Source organism: Gymnoscopelus braueri, assembly GCF_963280865.1.
Source record: "Gymnoscopelus braueri genome assembly, chromosome: 2".
Lineage (NCBI taxonomy): Eukaryota > Metazoa > Chordata > Actinopteri > Myctophiformes > Myctophidae > Gymnoscopelus > Gymnoscopelus braueri.
Window position 1 is genome coordinate 48,117,475 of NC_137604.1, and position 21,179 is coordinate 48,138,653.

Here is a 21,179-nt window from a genome sequence, read left to right on the forward strand (position 1 = left end):
GGGGGAAGAGAGAGAGAGAGAGAGAGCGAGAGAGCGAGAGAGCGAGAGAGCGAGAGAGAGAGAGAGAGAGAGATCACACAGGCCTTTAAATGAAGGAGAAACAGAAGGGCATAATGCGATCCGCCTCCTGGCTCTCATTTGATATCAGCAGGGGAGACTGCATGCATAAACATGGTTTCTCTATCTACCAAACCTGCTCTAATGGGTTGCACTAATCCCACCAAAGAAGTCTTGTGTCAGTTGTTTGGGACTAGCCCTGTTTTGTGTGTCTCTGACAATGGCCTCTCTCTCCCATATTTAATATACTGTCGACTGGGTTACAGCATGTCTCCCCGGGACCGAAACGTACGGACATATATTATGAATTAAGTCCAATTTATTAGTGAAAATAGCCGATCTACAAGCTTAAAGGAGTAGTTCACGCAAAATACTTATTTTCTATCCATTACTCACCCCATGAAGTCTTGAATCAGTCATGGAGATTATTATTTTTTTTTTTCAAATTCCTAAGCTAATAATTTGATAACCGGCGGTCTCTCCGGTAGGAGACTCAATGGAGACTCTTTGAGTCTCCTACTAGAGACATTAGCATCTTTCCGCCGGTAATGAAATTATTGGTTTAGGAATGCGAGAAAAAAAAAAAATCCCCATGAATTCAAGGCTTCAAGGGGTGAGTAATGGATAGAAAATAAGGGTGATTTTTTGGGGTGAACTACTCCTTTAAGCGTTCAGTTTTCACCATTTCTTCAAATATACATTTATGGATTTTATTTTTATTTATTTCTGAAATTCATTTGAAAAATGTTTGACTTCTTTATAAAAAGAAAGGGGATTTTCACTAGCGAGTCGCGACCCATAAAAATGGGACCTGACCCACTGTTTAGGAACCACGGCTGTAAGGTCCACCACATACAGGTTCATGTGTGAATTTAAAATCTGGTTGTTCTTTAAACCACTGGAGGGCAGTGAAGGCTGGCAGTTGGTGCAGGACAGGACGCTATGTGGTGAATAGAGATGTGAGAGTGGAAGGAAGGGCTGGTGGCAGAGTTTCCATCAGCACGCCTTCCGTTTCGGCCGGTTATATCTCTCTCACACACGTGCACACGCACACACACACACACACACACACACACACACACACACACAATGAATAGTGAGGCATTATTGAGAAATGAACCCTGACAGGTTGATTCAGGTGGTCTAGTTTTAGTTGACTAAATATCATAAGATCATAGTCGACTAAATGTATTTTGGCGGGCTTTGATGCCGTCATAATGGCTGATTTTACACTTTGGTTGCATGCTGAAAATAGCCGCTGCGACGCGCTGTGAGCTTGTAGATCTGCTATTTTCAGAGCGCAACACCCGAGCGCAACCAAACATAAAATGACTTGTCTTAGTTCTACTGGATCTCTTCTCCTCTAGTCCCTCCCTAACATTTTAGTCTAGTTTTCATTTGTTGATGAAATTGTCAATATATTTAGTCTTAGTTTTAGTCATCATAGCTTAGTTTTTATTTAGTTTTCGTCGGTGAAAAAAGGTAGTCGACGAACATTTTGTCAGTTTTAGTCGACGAAATCAACACTGGCCAACAGCTATGCCATGCACAATGTTGCACATGTTGTAAAATAATATAAAATGTCTACATTTTGACAAGCACGTCCAACTTACAGTATGTTCTTGTCTATGGGATGGACTGCAGCCCCATTAGATGGGGTTGCATTACAGCCACATTTGACTGAAAAAGCCATTGTGAAATTCAGACGAAAGACAAAAGAGGAGCTGCAGTGTGCCGACTGGCTGACCTTCCTTCATTCCTCTCATCTTATCCTCCATAGACATGGATACATTACCAACTATAGCTCTGCCAAGAAATGCATCCAACTTAGAAGATGAGACAGAAACAACACGATGGAGGAGAGAGAGAGAGAGAGAGAGCGCAAGCGTTCATGCTTATGACAGATGGATAAAAGAACAGAGGGTCATAATGTCAGTGAAGGGTTGACACACAAAAACAGACAGTCAGGTGGAGTGAACCATCATTTATACTCCATCGCATGATGGTGTTGCACGCCGAATGAACGATTTTCCAAGCTAACGACACAGTTGATTACGCTGACTAAAACTATGACGAAAAATATTCGTCAACTACCTTTTTTCACTGACGAAAACTAAATAAAACTATCAAACAAACAAATAAAAACCAGACTAAATTGTTAGGGAGGGACTAGTGGAGAATAGATCCAGTAGACCTAAAAGACAAGTAATTCTATGTTTGGTTGCGTTCGGGTGTTGGGCTCTGAAAATAGCAGATCTACAGTATAAGCTCACAACGCGTCTATTTTCAGCATGCAACCAAGTGTAAAATCAGCCATTACGACGCCATCAAGGCACCGCCAAAATACATTTTAGTCGACTAAATCAACTGTAGATTTAGTCGACTATAATCTTATGATATTTAGTCGACTAAAACTAGACAAAAAGTTAAACATTTCAGATGACTAAAATATGACTAAAGCTAAATGAAATTTCATTCAAAAGACTATGACTAAAACTAAATAAGAATTTGCTGTCAAAATCAACACTGCGACGCACTCTGTTGTTAGGGATGCCGCCGTGTGATGGGAGTATAAATTAAGCTAAAAAGAGTGAAGATGCTGCATCTCTCTAGAAGCCAATGGGTTCATTTCCAGCTCTGCTGGCCCTGGAGGGAGTGGTGTGATAATAAGGTTGTGGAGTGGCTCAGCTGGGGCTTATGGAGGCCATGACTCTCTGCTAGCGGGGTGGAGAGGAAAAGAGAGAGGAGCCACCGGTGTCCGATGGCGTATCAGGGCAGCGCTGCCTTTAATTGGGGTGAAGCTGCGTGGTGAGGAGTCAGAGGGGTGTGCACGGTGGATTCTGGCAGGGCGGTGTGCTCCAAAAAACAACACACACACACACACACACACACACACACACACCCACGCACACAAAAGAATAAGCGTGCGGCAGAGGGCAAAACAAGGGGGTGGTTGGCGTGCGTGCATTAAGCCATTCAATCCGGAAACGCATCGTGTCATTTTAGATTTTTTAGCTATGAACATTATTTTATTCTTTGGCTATTCAAAAATATCAGATATACAAGTTCATAGCACGGCACCGAGTGCCGCGCTATGAGCTTGTAGATCTGCCATTTTTTTTTAAATCTTGAAACTTTGTGCAAATCTATGAATATATATATATTTTAAAGGGAACATTTTTAACTCAAATCTTTGCTTCTGGGGGTCCCTGGAACAAAATATTTTCAGATGGGGGTCCGTGGCCAAATACATATAATTCTGGGGGTCCTTGACATGAAAAAGTTTGAGAACCACTGATATAGCAACATTCTTTTTTTCAGAAGACATTTGTAGATGTGTTCCCGGATTGAATGGGTTAACAAATTCACATCAAGTCATTATAGTGTACCATTAAAGCAAGCCAAATAACATAGTGTACCATTACAGCAAGCCAAAAAAACATGCAAAAAAAAACAACAACAAGCATCCATGCAATCATGTACAAGCAAAGCATGTGCACACACGTGCTCGTGAACACACTCAGCCAGAGAGGTTTATCGATCAGTGGTGCTCAGCCTCATTGTTCCAGGAAGGGGCAGAGGGTGCAGCAGAGAACTTGAGCTGCCTGGAGTGTCTGAAAACGAACACACCGACCCTGCTGGTGGACGTTTCCTATACACAACCAAGAAGACTGAAGCTCTTCTGTGAATAAACCACTTCAAGCTAGCAGAATGTGGATCAGAGAGACGGAACTGAATTCTTTCAATTACATTCTTGGTTGACACATCGACTCGATCATTAAAATATTATTTTTCTCGGCTGTAATGAGGCTGTGAAGCAATGGTAATGTAACCTGAGAATGCCAGGGTAAAGTAAAGCTAATCTGTAGCTATTAACTTTGGTGAGGTCAATCAAAGTTCCTGCTTTTACAGAAATCCCCCAACTCTGTGCCAGGCTCAATGTCAGGACAGACAACAGCCAAGGGTTCTTCGATGAAAGTTCACAACACAACAATTTCATCAAATATTGATTCAAAATTCACAGGCTACATTTATTAAATATTCTGGAGCTAATGAATAAAGTGACATTATACCGTTGTTAACACACTCTGAGATCTAAATGTCACTAAAGCCAAGAACCATTACAAGGCATGATGACATAGACCAGTGTCAGAATAGTTATTAGTTAATCTTCCCGACATCCACTGCTGTCCCCGTTGTCAAGCTAGGTTGTTTGCTTTCAGCATTGTAGCCTGTTGTTAGCGCTGTTAGCATCCACGTCTGCACAATCTGTCACTGACGTTTCAATTGTATATTTCAATTTGCCATCACTATAGCGCTACTGTTCTCGTTCGTGAAGTTTATGGAGCCAGCCATCGTATTAGTCATAGCAAAGAGGCTCGCTATGGAGAAAACAGTGTCATGAGACACCCTGCTACTTCCGTCCCCGACCAGCAGGACTGCAATGCACTTTGGACTTTTGTGCACACGTGTACCGTATGTATATGTAGTACGTGTGCATATGTGTGCCTGTGTGTATCTACAGTAAACAGTATGTATGCATTGTATTGTGCATATGGGTCTGTGTGTGAAACAGGATTCTTGGGCATGCAAATCTGTTGAAAAATGCACATGTGAGAGAGATTGCGTGTGAGAGGGTGAGCCTTTTGAAACGGATCAATGGTTTGACTTTCACTACCGTAGCTCCATTGTCTGATAAGAGGCAAAGAAGCACTTATTTCTCTCTCTCTCTCTCTTTCTCTCTCTCTCTCACATACGAGAAGGAAGTGCATTAATGTCAATAGCGTGACGTCAGTTGCTAGTTAAGAGACCTGCGTACAACAAATATCAGAGCAAATTAAAAAAGCCATAACCACAGGAAACGGCTGAAAAAGATAAGACTCGTATTTATATTCATTACAGGGCCTCCTGCTGTCAATTCACTGATAACATTGTTGTGTTTAGTCACAAATTACTCTCCTACTTCAAGAATTCAAATACATTTGCCAAATCTATCCTTTATAACAATAAAACATTCCAAGTCAATGCAACAAGTCTCGATAAGGGCAGGTGCTTGTTTAGAATGTTTTTACACCTGTAAACCTATGGTCAATAAAGTTTCCTCTTAAGACTTTCTCACATTTAAAAAACAAACCAAACTGTGTTTCACATGACTAAACAATACATTGTTTCTCACTGACCTTGAACCCTGAAAGAGCTCTTGTTAAAAAAAAGAGTATGACTGTCTGTCTCCAGATAAAATTTTAACTTTTTGATTCACTACAGTGTAAATATCCTCCAAGTGCTACATTCAAGGATGGGCATGCACAAAATGATTCCACAAGCATTTCTTTATGCACCTGTAACATTTGATTCCACACACATTTCTATCAGTAGCTATAGCACACGCCGCTCTATTTATCATAGCATTTATTTATAGAAATCTAGCTATCATTGTATATACGGTGGTTTTCTGCATGTTCCAGCTTACTCCAAATTTGTAATTGACTGTGTTCTGGCCCATCATCTAGCTGCCCGAGGGCAAACTTACTTGCCGACCCCTGCTATACTGTCAATAAGCACTCATGGAATGTATCTTATCCAATATTATGTGAGTGTGTGGGGGGTGTCTTACCCTGGTGGTCTATAGAAGGTTTGGAGGCTCCGAGGATCCTGGGAGTGGCCACGCCCATGTCCAGCTCTGTTAGCCTCAGCTCATTCATAAAATAAGGCAACTGGGAGAGATGGGAATACAAACACACAGCTGATCAACTATACTGTATATATACAGTGGCCATTACGCGCATGCACACGTGCACACACAAAGTCCCCATAAGGTTAAGATTAGTGATTCTACTATACTTTTTGTCTCGTCTTTGATAATATACACGACACACACAGAGTGCTGTCTGAACTGGACCCCACAATAAGATCAATTGCCCCTTTCTCGTCTCTCATTCTGGATTTAAACACCACTGAATGGCGTTCCCGCATTCTGGTCATCACCGTGGGACACAAGGAGTCACACATCACGTGGACATTGGACAAAATACAAAACAAAGTGATAAAGAGTAGCCCGGCTCCTATCTGCTGTGGTTGAGCCCAGTGTGGAGCTTCTAGGCCAGGGGTCAGCAACCTTTTTGACATGAAGTGCTATGTTTTTATTTTCTTGATAGTCAGTGTGCCATGTCAACATTATGTTAAATTATGACACCACATTATGACATCACAATTAAATATTTAAACAGATTTTGATGGTCCATACAAATAACACCCTTTTTTCTTCTTCTGAACTATTTTCTTTCACATCAGGACATTGTAATGATCATTAGACTCAACTATCTCCCCTCCCCAGTCAGAGTTCAGAGTTTGAATGAATGTAGAATTATGTGCAGGTTGTAATTTTGTAATTTGACTTCAATTAATTGACTAAATCGTTTTTAATATTTTATTTTAAATCAAAAATCATCTCTCACACACTTATGTCAGTGTGCCAGTGATCAACCTCCCCTGTGCCAGTGTTGGCACCCGTGCCTAAGCCTAAAAGGTTGCCTACCCCTGTTCGAGGCCCTGTGGTGAGGCTCCACAGTGGTGGAGGATGACATTTCGACATCTGTGTGTGTGTGTGTGCTGTAGAGCAGTATTCACGACACTCACTTAATTTCACCGCAACCTATCCCCTCTTCCTCTCCTGTAGGTGATTTATTTATTTATTTGTTAAAATAGGTGTTAAATAGCTCTATATTCTGAGTAATCATTGCTACAGAGTGTTTCTTCAGTAACAGGAGTCTCCCCTTCTCTCCAGTTCTTTAGTAAGCACAAAATACAGTTTCAGGTGGGTGGGACATCAATTTCATCCAATCAGGAGAGGGAACTTATACAGGATGCGGGATAAACAAGTGAAATTGGAAGTGATAAAACAAAGAAATATCCCAATATAGAGCTTTATCTTTTTTAACAAAAGACGTTTTGGTTTTTAACCAAGAAATATCCCTTGCACTACCTTCAACTTCTTCCTAAAATCCCACTAAGCTATTTCACATGGCAAAAAAAAACTACTTCAAAGCAGTTCTGAGGTGAAAGGTGAGAGTTCGCCAGAGGTCAGTGCCGAGAGAGATTTACTCACCCGGATCTTACTGAGTTTCATCTGGATCTTCTTGGTAACCAGTTCTGCCCAGTAGGGCTCTCCCAGGAAGTCCCACAGCACCCGGCCGACCGCTGCGTTCACCCAGGCAACGGGGTCTACTTCTTCCTCCACGGGCCGTGCCACGGGGCTGCTGGGAAGCTGATGATGGACAAGCACAGCAGGGGGGGGGGGGGAGTGAAGGTCACATTAAAGCAAGGAAATGGAGGAGGGAAGGACAAGTCTGCTGTGAATTTGTCTTAACCCATTAAGACCTGAGGCCGATTCTACAGATACCTTCTAAATCAGTCGTTCTCAAACCTTTGAGAACTACTGATTAATTCAAAATTGTTCAACGCTTTCAAGATTTTTCTAAAATGTTAAAAATAGCAGATGTACGATACCGAAGGCCTTTGCTGCATGTCACTCACCATCTCTCTCCCCATTTCCTGTCAGCCTACTGTCCTATCCATAAAAGGCATAAAAAAAAAGCCTCCCCCCCAAAAAAAAAGAAACATACAAATAACAGATGTACAAGCTCGCAGTGAGCTTGTAGATCTGCTATTTTTGAATAGTCAACGCTCTAAAATGACACAGATTCTTTCCCAGTTTTAATGGGTTAAGTATGGAGTGAATCTGGCAAGCCCTTTACATCACGCAACTGTCCACCTAAGTGGTAATTATCGAGTTGAGTAATGAACAAGTGTCAAGGTGGAACGAGACACAAGTAGAGGAAGGCAGCGTCGGAATGGAAGGCGGTGTGTGTGTGGGTGTTCTACCTTCTTGCTAGTCCCGGGGCTACTCTGTGGACTCTGGACGATGGGGCTGGAAGGCATCGGGCTGGATGCCTGTGTTGGCACCAGGGTGGCCATGTAGACGCTGTAGTCCAAACCCAGAGGTTTGGTTTTGGCACTACCTGCTGCTGCAGCTGCTGTTGTTGTTGTTGAGGAGGAGGAGTCCTTGGTCCTGGGTAGAGACGCCAGCGCCTCGTCCAGACTTCCACGGCTGCTGCTGCGACTGTGGGAGCTAAGGGCTGTGTTCCCACAAGAGAGGAGGGATAGAAGAAAGACCCAAAGGTTATTTAAAAAATATATATATATTTCTTTCGTTTACACCAAAACTCTTTGCCGAAAACAGACAATTTACAAGCTTACAATGCACTGCGTTGAGAGCTTGCAGATCCGCTATTTTCGCTGAACATTCACCCCGGAATAGGGACGCTAGGGTTAATTTGGTTAACTCTTAATCATTAGAATGATTTGTGCACAAGTATTGCAGCACCGCAGTTGTTGTGCACACTAAACTGCTCTGGCTTACCGTTCTTACTCCCCACAATACTGCCACTTCTTCTCATCTCCGTCTTGGGCTTGGTGGCCAGCAGAATCCTCTGGAACCACTCCTCCTTCTCCCTGCCCGTCCTTGCAAACAGGTAAAGTGTCAGGTCCCTTCTGGAGGACGATGGCGGTAGCTCCCCTCTGTCTCCGGTGCTGCTGGGCCCTGGCCGCTCCTCTGTGGCTTCAGAGCGTTCACCCTCGGCCTTAGACATGAAGTGATCCTGTTTGCCCAGTTCAATGCAAATGGGGTATTTCTTGTTCCATACCCGCTTCCTGGCCAGGCTTTGAGGTAACAGGTACACCTGAGAGAAAAGAGTTTTTACAAGTCATGACTGACCGGCAAATAACTAACATTTGCATGTACAAGGTCTCACATTAACCAGCTAGTCTAGAACAGTGGTTCTCAACCTGTGGGTCCCCACATGATTTTTCCATATTAGATCTGCTATTTTCACAATATTTATCTGTGGAACCGAGTCAAACTAAATGTAATACCTATACAATTCCTACAATTCCAATTGCCTATCAGGGTGGAGATCCCCAGTTCAAATATGATTATTTTGGGGGGTCACGGCATGATTGATTGATTGAATATTTTATTAGGCAAAAAATGTAAAACCGCACAATTACATTTAAAATACTTTGTCTAACAGGTCCGTTCATGAAAGTCCTTGCGGTCTTGTTTCCAATGAGGGCCTTGGTATTCAATTCATAGACATATATAGTGGCAACACAGTTCAAATATCAATACAAATAATACAGAAAAAAGATAACACTATGTACAACAAGGGGGAAAAAAACTATATGTACAAGAACAGGGGGGGGGGGTCATCTGTCTAACGGGAAAATGGTACTACCTCCTCAATAGGCATAGGCAGAATGAACAAGGTTGAGAACCACTGCTCTAGAACAACATTGTTGTTGTGAATTACGCAATCAGTTGTAATTTTCTACTTTAGTTATAATTCATTTGATGTTGACAACTAGACCACTTGAAAGCAATCCTATGCACAAATGTTCATGCTATGCACGAAACGTTTTGCTATCATTTTCTGTAACATTTCCATGCATGGAGAACATACATTTTCTGTGTCTTCCATGACTGTAGAAACCCTGAAATTATGCTGAGCAGTCCTAACGACCACAAACACCAACACATACATAGTACATACCTTGCTGTCAACAAGGTCGTAGATCTTTTGGCTGATGTAGGTGACATCAGGCTTGGGTTCGTTGTGGGTGGCGCGGCGGGCAATGTTACGGTTGGGCTTGGACAGACGCAAGATAGATCCTTCCAGACGGACATAGACGGAGTGGGTCAGTGAGGCGTGATACATCTCCGGATCGTAGTTAGAAATCTCATTCATCCATCCCTGCAGGGGGAGATGGGGTACATTTTAATATGGGTGATGGTGCATGAGAAAAGCTCCCTCACACTGTCTTCAAATACAATATATATGGGTTATGACGAAATATATATGACGAGATGTATCAGTCAATATCTCCAAAATACAGAGGATTCTATCCAATAAATATAACAAGCAGATTACTTAAAATTACTCTTAAGTTAGTAACCCAGTCAGTGTATCCTTTTAATGCCAGATGTTTCACTTTGTGAGAGTAAAGTAAAGTACACTCTTCACTCAAAATGGTTGACATGTCATTTTTCTAATTCAATTTAAAATTCAAACCCTTCAACAGAATATTAAACTGGATGACAGCTTTAGGGTGCAGTCACACCGGACTTAGATTCTGCCAATGCTTTTCAATGGGAACAGAGCAGTTTGCTGCCATTTGTGGATTTCCGCAAAAAAAAACAAAAAACGCTCCACTCCAATTGAACAGCATAGGCAGAATGAAAGTGTGACTGCACCCTTATTGCAGTTTTGGTAAGGAAAGGTTTTCAGGAATTTTAAATAGGACCCAGTAGTTAAACAATCAGTGTTAGAATATTGTATGTTATATGAAATTTTGCATGGCCATTCACTATAAAGAGCAGATTATGTAATGTTTGTCAGTCAGGTGTTTCTATAGGGTTAGAAACACCCGTCATCATTATTCTGTCTACCAGGCAGACTCCCTATGCTGTGACCCATAAACATACATCTCCTCAAATGAGTTTGTTTTTTATTCTCCTTTGAGAGTTTTGATGAGTTTGAGATTTTGCAATATTCAGTTAAGGATCCCCCCCTTAGCCAATTCACTGCTTTCTTCTCAAACTCAGCTTCTGCTTGGCCTGAAAAATATATTTCTTATTAGAAAATCTATAAATATATGCACTGGCACATGCCATTTTCCCTCCTTTTTGGGTCTTTTTCACATACTTGTTAACAAGCCTGTATACTGTCATAGGCAGTCAATTTCAAACAGTAGCAATCCCTGTCAAAGTAGCAATCCCCGTCCCTGCTCTCACACAGATTTATCAGCATCTTTGAAAGAATTCAGAGAGGCATGGAGACAGTTTGACTATTGTGGTAAGATGAAACAAGAGAACTACCCCGACGGCAAGAGTATGAAATAAAAAAAATGGGACATGGTTAAGTCATAAAACAGAGATAGAGAAACAGATAGATAGACAGAAGTGTCATAAGTATATTCTTATTCTTATGCTGAGCCCAGATCAGGTCCAAATACTGTGTAGTCTGAGAGTAATACTAAGCCAGCAATCTGTCCAGCTGTAGTGCAAGGGGTCAAATGAGACATCGGACCCATTCCATTATGGTGGACTTTGCGTTCAATACAAAGGTGACATCATTTGGAAGGCGGCCATGGACTGTGGGGTGACCAGACTATATGGCGCAATGGCTGCCTTGGGGGTCACACTGGCAGGCTAATCCTTAGGATGAGCATTAGCAGTGGACAAAGAACAGGCTAACAGGCTTTGTTGCTAAAATACAACCCACAGAGGCTAGAAACCATTTGAGCAGTAATGCGGCTAAATGAGCCGACTGGCTGGTTTCCTCAGGTAATTTATTGGCCATTTATACTAACAGAGCAATCAACCATGACTCTACTCTCTTCTTTTTTTCCCAACCGATGCAGACAGATCAATGCAGGGACAAACTAGAAGCAAGGATGATCACATTTGATGGTCCTTAATAGATTTTCTTCATGAAATTACATTTTGTTTACTAGCCACATTGTGGCATTTTATACTGGCCATTACAATAACCCTTTGCACTGATGCCAACATGAGAGGGCGGTGATTGTGATGTCACTGGTGATGATGATGGGCACTTGAAAGCCTCCCTCGAAACCCACCTTTTCAGACTCGCTTTCCCCGCCTAATTCTCTCCCTTTCTGCCTTTTAGTCTTAGTTAAGTGTTTTTTTCCTTGCAGATTTTTTTGCCTTCTGCCAGGCTTATTTCAAGCTTGTTGATCCCTGTGCCACAAAAAAATGGAAAAATGTGATTTTTTTCTCCGTTTACATTTTAACATTGAAGTGGATGGAGCATTAACTGTTTGAAAATCGTTTTCTCCTAGTTCCTTTGAGATAAAAAAAAAAAAAAAAAAACCAAAATAAACAACAAAAAAAAATATATATATATATATACCGTATATATATTTTGGAAAAAAAAATTATTTTAGGTGACGTCAAAAGACGTCATTGGCACTAATGGCACACTGAAAACGGCCGTCAAAAGACGTCATTGGCACTCAATGAGTTAACCATTTCTCTCCTAATAAAGTTTTGTTTTGTTGTAAAGCGACTTTGGGTACTAAAAGCGCTATATAAATTTGATGTACTATTATTATCTATGTTGTAAGGAATGGGTCTAGTCTACTTTACTGTGTAGTAATACTTTTGAAAACATCAAAAAGGTGACTCCTCCCCCAATATATATGTGTGTGTGTATGTATGTATGTTTATATACATACCACACACACACACACACACACACACACACACACACACACACACACACACACACACACACACACACACACACACACACACACACACACACACACACACACACACACACACACACACACACACACACACACACACACACACACACACACACACACAATATATATACTGTATATCCTAATCAACCAACATTTTAGGCTACAGGTGCACAACAGAATGGATTTTTAAAACTTTCAAAGGGGGGAAAAGACCAAGTGACCTTAAAGATGTTTGGCTCCTTGATGTCCAACTGGGCCATGTTCCACAGCTCCGTATGACGTCTGGAATGTCTGAAACTGTGGCCAGAAGGCTTTGGTCCTGTCAGCCACACCACACCAATGGCTAAAAGGAACCCCAGTCCAACCCCAAGTAGCATTCCACCAATGTAACTGGGCAATGGCAGTACGAAGCAGCAATAGACTAATGCTGTTAGGGTGATAAGAGTGTAGCGTGGAACACTGGGTGCGGACTCTTCACTTTCGGATTCGTCTTCACTGCATGGCTCAGTGCCGCCCCTGGGTGGCATTCTACTTCGATTTTGCATCCCAGTAACGTCTTTCCTACCCACTCTGTCACCGTCTGTGTCTGAACACGTCTCAAAGTCCTCATTGTAGAGGATGCAGTAGTCCTCATCCTCCTGCCTGGCTAGAGCAGACATTGAGCACTTGTCCAAAGACATGGACCCTAGACATGATTTGCTGGGGCTCTTGGTGTCACCCACGCTTTGGCAAGGTGATTCGACCTGACCGGAGGCGCCGCCGTTAGGGCCTTCCACCCCCCAGTCGCTGCCCTCTTCCTCCTTGATACAGTTGTTGTTGTTGCTCTCCATGTGGCCGTTGTTTAGGCAAGCCATGTTAGAGAGTTCTGTGGCACTGGATGAGAGAGCCTTAGGCCGGTAGATGCTGCCACTGCCGCCGCCGCTCTTTTCGTCCATCATCTTACTCAGAAGCTGGAGGGGTTCATAGATGGCCTCAGAGAGACGGCGCTTGGTGTCTTCAATCCGAGCTTCGACGTCCGAGACCTTGAAGAAGGAGCGACTATCCAGCGACGTTTGCGGAGACGAAGGCACCGTTTTAGAATCGCCAGCTGACGACACGGCGACGGTTGGCGTTCGCGACTGGGTGAACTGCTTGAAGAGTTGCAAGTTGAGGCGGGAATCTGTGAGACGGTAAGACGAAGAGGAGGAAGAGGAGGAGGACTCCTGTGAGGTATCCGAGGACAAGGATTTGACTAGGTTCTTCATAAGCTGTCTGTGCCTTACCGTTGGAGGGGCGGGAGGAGGAAGCCCCTCGCGAGGCTCAATCTCAGAGGAGAGAGACCTCATCATGCTGAAGAAGGCGTTGTCACTGGAGGGAAAGCTAAAAGATTTAGGCGGAGATGAGGTGGAACTTGAGCTTCTCTGTTCAGTGGGTAGTAATGGTGGGCTTTGCATGGGAGCATTGGCATCCTGATGATCTGGATCTGGACAAAGTGCAGATGACGATTGAGGAACAACTTCCATTTTGGCCACAGAGTCCGATGGAATCCCTAGTTCGAACATCTCCTCGCTTGCCTCTAAGGCCGTGACGATGCTCGAGTCACCCTGATCGGGACAGACAAGGGAGACGGGCGTCCCATAAAGTTTTTCTTCCTCCTCCTCTTCCTCCTTCCCAAGAGCTGAGAAGTGGATCGCGATGGTCTTCCTGGAGAGCGATGGCTGGACCGCGAGCTTAGGGGCAGCGGCGGCAGGCAGCCGTGGATGTGGGTCAGTGGACTGAGCTCTGTCTGCATGGCTGGAATACTGGGTTGTCATCGCAGTGTTCCCACTGAGTTACAGTCTGCCGAGAGAGAGGAGAGACAGTAGGGAGATGGGATTTAGACACTGATCTCAATCAAATAAAATAAAGCAACCTTTGCTTTGCAGTTTCACATCATCCTAACCTAATGTCAAAATAACTTCTAGAGTGTAAAAATCCATCAGAAGAAAGCAAGAAGAGATGCTGTAGGAGATTATACTGTACACATTATTTCCTGTAATACATTCATCCTCCAACCGGTTCATTCAGCTGTGATGACTGCTTGCCTGGAATGTGACTCACGCAAGCATGTCTCCTATTCCTTGGAAGTGTGTGTGTGTGTGTGTGTGTGTGTGTGTGTGTGTGTGTGTGTGTGTGTGTGTGTGTGTGTGTGTGTGTGTGTGTGTGTGTGTGTTGACAGAATGACACACTGAGTGTCTCTCGCAGCTTGCTCTCCGTCAGCTCACCCAGCAGGTCTGTCCTACTGCCTGATTTATACTTAGTTGCGCAACCTGTCGCACACCAAAAATAGTAGATCTACAAGCTCACTACACACATCACAGCACAATGTGTTGTGAGCTTGTAGATCGGCTATGTTTGGGAAATTGTTCCCACTCACCTCCTGCTGACTGACTTAACACGTGGCTCTCAGTACACACACACACACACACACACACACACACACACACACACACACACACACACACACACACACACACACACACACACACACACACACACACACACACACACACACACACACACACACACACACACACACACACACACACACACACACACACACACACACACACACACACACACACACACACACAAAAGATCTTACAAACCAAACCTTGCCAGCTTTCTTTTCTCTCATTTTGTTCCCCTGCTGTGAACATCACCTCATCTCACCTCCTTCTCTCACATCTGCTTCTTTTGCTTCCCTCGAGTGGGAGCTTCAAAAATTAAACCAGATCGAGACGCTACACAGGCCTATGTGTGAATCCTTAGCTGCCTCTTGAAACTGGCCGTAGAATAGAAAGGGACGGCATTTGGTGAGGAACTCGAGATATATCAGCAACACTCCTACTCTATAAAACACAGTGATCCTGTGACTGTGACTTGCATTCAAAGTCAACCTTGACCTATAAACATGTCAAGATTGCGTGAATTCCCCCACCAGTCTTAACAGCTTTTTTTTTTATCACTTAACCACAGTGTTTCAAAAATAGATCTACATTTGGATTACAACACAGGCTTAGGGCAGGCACCCGTCCATAACACACAAGATCAGCTATAAAGGCCAGGTAACAACATTTAATAATATACTGTAAATAATTCCCATTCCAAGTGGCTATGACCAAAGTTTGCAGGCCCTGGGTAGGCAACCCGGCCTGTTGCAGACCTGTGCCCTTTCAACTTTTGTTGTTTTTTTGTTTCACACATACAAGAGTGAAAGAATGCACATGCTCAAATGTAACACGGATGCTCTACTCCCATATGTAAATGTACTTGATTCTACCAGGGCATGATTGGAAAAAGAACACCACACACCCCACTTGTCAGCTAGACAACATAATACAGTATATGAATAACATACCTCTGCTTTGCTTAAAAATAGACCCATCTTTCTTCTATTTCTATCCTGTTAAGTGCCTCCCTACCGCCACTTGATTACTACATTTATAATGCATGATATCTGCAGAGACAGTCAGAGAGTTATGGATTTTCGCTGCTAGGGTTGAACAGTGTACTTCAGCACAACAATGTTCTCATGACTGACGGAAAAGATTAGGAATCCTACTATCCTACTATAAAATGAAGGAACCTCTGTCTATCCGTCAGTCCATCATTCTAATCCGCATTCTTCTCCTCAGTGGGTTGAGCAATTGATCTGAATTTGCACACAGGCATTGACTATTAGCATATGAAGACAGTGACAAAGCCTGTTTTCACTTCCCCCAAATGTAAGCTGTTTATTAGCTTTTTGTCAACTCATTGTCATACTGTAAGCAGCAGAGACTCAGAGTTCCTGCACGGTTGTCACGGTTACGGTCCCCGCAGGCTATAGGATCTGTAGCCGCTGGGTGGACTTAGCTGAGCTTCGCCTTCGAGGCTACAATATACATACACACAACGCCACACAGAGAACGCCAACACAGTTGCATGACTAAGTATAAAACAGGGCTGAAGTGGTTAATCAGACTAATCAATTTAATTGATTATAAAAACACAATACTTTTTTTAACCTGCGCTTCTTGATTATTCGATTAATCGAAAAAGCAATCAATAGTATAATCACATTTATTTATTTTTTATTGATAGCTGCAGCACTCCCTTGTTTTGAACTCTAGTGTCTTTTGTTTTTTTGGTGGGTTGTGGATGGAGGACACAGAATCCGTCCGGAGAGGACATTTCTTTCACTATTTTGTTGAGGAAGACAGACACAGTGTAATCAAACTGTTGTCCTTCTGTTTGCCTGTGCAAGGAACCGAAGGAGAAAGACAATAGAACTCATCATAATAGGTTGTTTACAGACATTTGGCAATGGCAGCCTTGTCCTGACAATTGAGGTGGCATCAGGCCCAGGCTGGCTCACCCAAACACAGGCCTGACCTGACCACTCATTGTCACATGGTCACGAGTGCGCTAGTTGCCCCCATCGGGCAGTCAGCCAGCCGCCTACATCCCTGGCTGGACAGCCCACAGGGTCAGCAGCAGCACAATGACTCCATTCTAGTGGGCTGCAAGCTGGAAAGATGACCTTATTATAGCATTATAGCATCTATAAAGAGCATATATTAGGCCTAGACATTTTTTTTTCTAGCTGTAGAATCCATACAGTAAGTCAGATGTGTTTGTCCTAAAAGGTCCTCTCTCCGTCTCTGTGCTGATGTGCAGACTGGGCGACGGCCAATGTTGAATGAACTAATGGCGCCGTTGACACTGATGGCACTAATTACAGAAGTGACCAAGCCTCATTAGGCCCTGTGTTATGAGCTCATTATGGACATGTTCACAACTCTCTCCCACTGCATCCAACACTCTGTGGTAATGAGAGGAGACTCATAGAGCTATAAAACACAAGCGTGCTCTCACACACACACACACACACACACACACACACACACACACACACACACACACACACACACACACACACACGGTACCGGCATCTGTGGGCGCGAACAATCTAGTTATTTAAAGTAATTAAGGGATGTTACAGTAGCAGGCAGTCACAGTTTTGGTCTGAGTCATCAGAGGAAGCTATTGGATTTTGAGGGGCGTAAGCGTGGTATGACTGTCAAATATTCAATAATAATGTAGGTTGACAGCCTAATTTTCTAATCTGCATTTTGTAACCATAAATGGGCAAAAACATGCTTTCCTAATAATGCTTAAGCAGTGACAAAACAAAACAGCAAACAGATTCTAGACTAGGGATATAGTATATACTGATATATATCGTACTTAATTATCTAAAAAGACACATGCCTGTGTAGTTTCACATGCCTGTCTGCAAAATTCAACCAATTGTGTACCTACATTTATGCAAAAATGTGGTATTGGGTGATATGGAAGGGAAATAATCGGATATCGGCATCAGCCTCAAAAAATAATATCAGTGTATCTCTATTCTTTAAGATACATGTTTTGGCTTTTTAAGCCTTTATTGATAGGATAGTAGTCTGACAGGAAATGGGGAGAGAGATGGGGAGTGAGGCTACTTTGGAGCCTAGGTGCCTGGGCCGCTGGCATAGCGGTCCAGGCACCTAGGCTGTACCAGTGTACCTCTATTCTAATCAATAATGTGGGTACTATAATATAAGAGAAACACTGTGAAAGCCAGAAGGCGAACCACGTGCGATGCGATGGGTAATGAGTAGCTTGAAAGCACACTGACCTAACCCACTGACCCAGTGTTCCCTCATACCAAGAACTACTGACTACTGACTGTCTCAGTTGTAAAGTTAGGCCTTACTTTTACAATTTTATTCTGGACCTCCTGGTACGATATCAATTGTTATGGTGCCGATTTTATATGTATTGCTATTCTGTCAATAAATACGGATTCTGATTTAATATTGAACAACATTTTCATTTAGGTATAAAGTCTGGACAATGAAAAATGGCTGAAAAGATATTCTACAGTATTATCATAAGTAAAATGTATTTATTGTTTTAGTTTAGTTAGTCTTTTTTTTTTTTTTTTTTTTAATTCCTAAAGATTTAGCATTTCCATGCCATCCTGCCTAGGCAAGCAGAATGTGCATTCTCTAGAAGAATCTGGTATCTGGTTGTCATGTCAACAACCTATGGCTACTAATCAACAAATATTTCCCCCAGAAATGAATGACCTCAATAAGGTGGCATGCTGTTGGGGAGACATGTTTGTTTATCTCTAGCAGGCAAATAATGCAGACTGATCATGAAGACATTAGCCAAAGCTACAAATATAGTAATTGCATTCCCATTTCACTTCATGTTTGTTTCATGCACTTTTCTTCTATTCTCAAGAGGAATTGTTTGGAGAGGCTTAGCCTTCACTTCAGTTTATCCAAATTCAGCCAATATTTCAGACTAGGGCATCATATCTTATGGTTGTGCTACTGTAGTTGTTGCTAGTTTGCTGTGTATAAATAGATATATTTATGACGGAGGTGAAAAATTTTATTTTCTTCTCTTACGATCTTAATGCCAGATTTATGCTTCAGCAAAATAAGAAAACAAATTGTATTTTCAACTGAATGTCAATTTGGTCGAAATTGCTTTTGCGGTCCTTTGAGCGTAAATGTACAGTACATGTAAAACTGATGTGATTGGGGGTTGGGGGTGTACCAGAGTTAATGCCTCCGTACTTCAATTGAGCGTTTGGTTCATGAGCACACAAACACAAAGCATCAGCCCACTGCTCTTTTCATGGGTCACTTGGGAATATCTCTGAATCATAATAAACCAAGCTGTTATGGAAAATACCTCCAATGGTAGAGCCGATCTATGGAACACTGCTAACCCATCACATCTTCAACAATCAAATCTGATGTTTACATGGTCGAGGAAAAGCTTAAACGTTCATTTGTGTAAAGCCTCAAACATTTTGTATTGTGTAAAACTACTGATGTACATACTGTACGTATGAACAGGAAGCTATAGGAGCATCCCTGCATTCTAGGGATGCACTGAATATTCGGCCACCGAAACATATCGGCCGAAAATGGTAAAAAAAAAATGCATTTTCGGCTTTCGGCCGAAAGGGTTTTAACGCCGAAAAAATATCACCGAAAGACACCGAAACATATCGGCCGAAAGACACCGAAACATATCGGCCGATATCACCGAAAGACACCGAAACAATGCTATTTTCAAAAAATCTTGGAATAAAATGTGGAATATTATTATTATATAATTATATAAATGTTTACATTTTACAATCTTTCAGCAGTCAGTCTGGAATTAATGTATGGATTCAAAAGTGCTGAATAAATGTTTTATGGACCCATAATAGTGATTATTATTTAAGTTATTTGCCATAATCATGTCTTTTGCCATAATCAGGTAGCTGATCAACATTGGTAAACAAATAAATTCATTATATATATGTATATATATTTATCATATTCTGCCTTTCGGTATTCGGTTTTCGGCCAACTGTTTTCTATTTTCGGCATTCGGTTTCGGCCAAGAATTTCCCATTCGGTGCATCCCTACTGCATTCTATGACACAACAACCTCTCAACTGGAGTCAGTAGAACAGGCTTCCTTATTTGCTAGCTTATTAACCACCCAAAAAGAGTACTTTTTGCAAGTCACCCTGGCTAATTCTGCCTGCCAGTGTGACAACACATACCTACCAGCCCACTCAGAGCATCTCAAATGTCTCACACTGCTGGTTCCAAGAAGTCTAGAGAAGGGGGTTTGAGATAAAGACTTTTACTCAGGCCAGAGCAATGTGACAGTATGTGATTTTAAATAATTCAATAGTGCAAGGTCTATCTATTTATTAAAGAAAATAATCCTAAAACCTATTCTGAGGAATATAATTGAAAGCCAGTGTTTGCTGTTATCTGGTCATTTGAATAGCTGCATTTGGCTAATAAAATTCCTTTCCGTTTATAGGCTCTGTGCATAACAGTAGTCCCGTGTTTCCAGCAGGTGGCATACCTGTTTGAGTTCAAATCTGCTGCCGAGCCAATCAAATGAAGCTATGGGAAAATAAATAGGAACAGGACTACGGTTATGCATAGAGCCTATTGCGTCTGAGCTGGAAGAGGAACGGCCATCAGCATAATGTCCAGAGAGTGGACAACATCTGGGCCTGTGTATCGAAAAATATATCGAAACCGATATTCAATTAGCTCTATTGTTAACTCAAGTCCTCCATAAAGAGTTGACTGAATAGCAGCTGGACCCACAGTAATCATAACCATAGTTGAGTCGTAACAGGTTCCACACACAGGACCCATGTTGTTTAGTTGTCCTCTAGTACATTGGAAATTGTATGAATGTATTTGTTATATATATTGTTTTAATGTTTCTGCACCCCCCCCCCCAACATGTAGCACACATTTACACTCACTACTTTTGTGTTTTACAGATATGCACAAATATATGTTAATGTATATGCATCTTTGTGAATAAAGATGTTAATCAGAACGTCAATAAAGATATTAATCAAAACGTCAATCAATCAATACAACATGTTTTTTTTTACCCGTACACCGAGTGTGTATTACACTGTAGTATATTATTTTGATGCCTGAGTATAACAGCTATTCCCAGCCAGGGCTCCACAGCTACCTCTAACGCAACAGGCTGTTTGGGAGTCATCTTAGTATATTAGTTAATTTCAGTCACTGACTAAAGATAAGTCGATTAGGAAGATAATGCAATGCTTCTCTTGGTCGTCTGTCTGACAGACAACAGCAGCACACTTCCAATGACCACATTCTGTTTACCATATGCACTGTTTTCATGTGGGGCAAAGACAGCAGCAA

General features: G+C 42.2%; 1 protein-coding gene across 2 annotated transcripts in view; it reads right to left on the reverse strand.

Moving 5' to 3' along the window:
* Window positions 1–21,179, reverse strand: part of tex2 (testis expressed 2) — a 44,200-nt gene that overhangs the window by 9,512 nt on the left and 13,509 nt on the right. For both annotated transcript variants that reach the window (XM_080416340.1, XM_080416339.1), the window contains exons 3-8: window positions 12,627–14,223; window positions 9,666–9,866; window positions 8,477–8,795; window positions 7,939–8,192; window positions 7,163–7,321; window positions 5,672–5,771 (exon numbers count right to left, since the gene is read on the reverse strand). In XM_080416340.1, coding sequence (XP_080272466.1) covers window positions 5,672–5,771; window positions 7,163–7,321; window positions 7,939–8,192; window positions 8,477–8,795; window positions 9,666–9,866; window positions 12,627–14,198 — 2,605 coding nt within the window. In that variant the 5' untranslated portion in view covers window positions 14,199–14,223. The remainder of the gene's footprint in view (window positions 1–5,671; window positions 5,772–7,162; window positions 7,322–7,938; window positions 8,193–8,476; window positions 8,796–9,665; window positions 9,867–12,626; window positions 14,224–21,179) is intronic.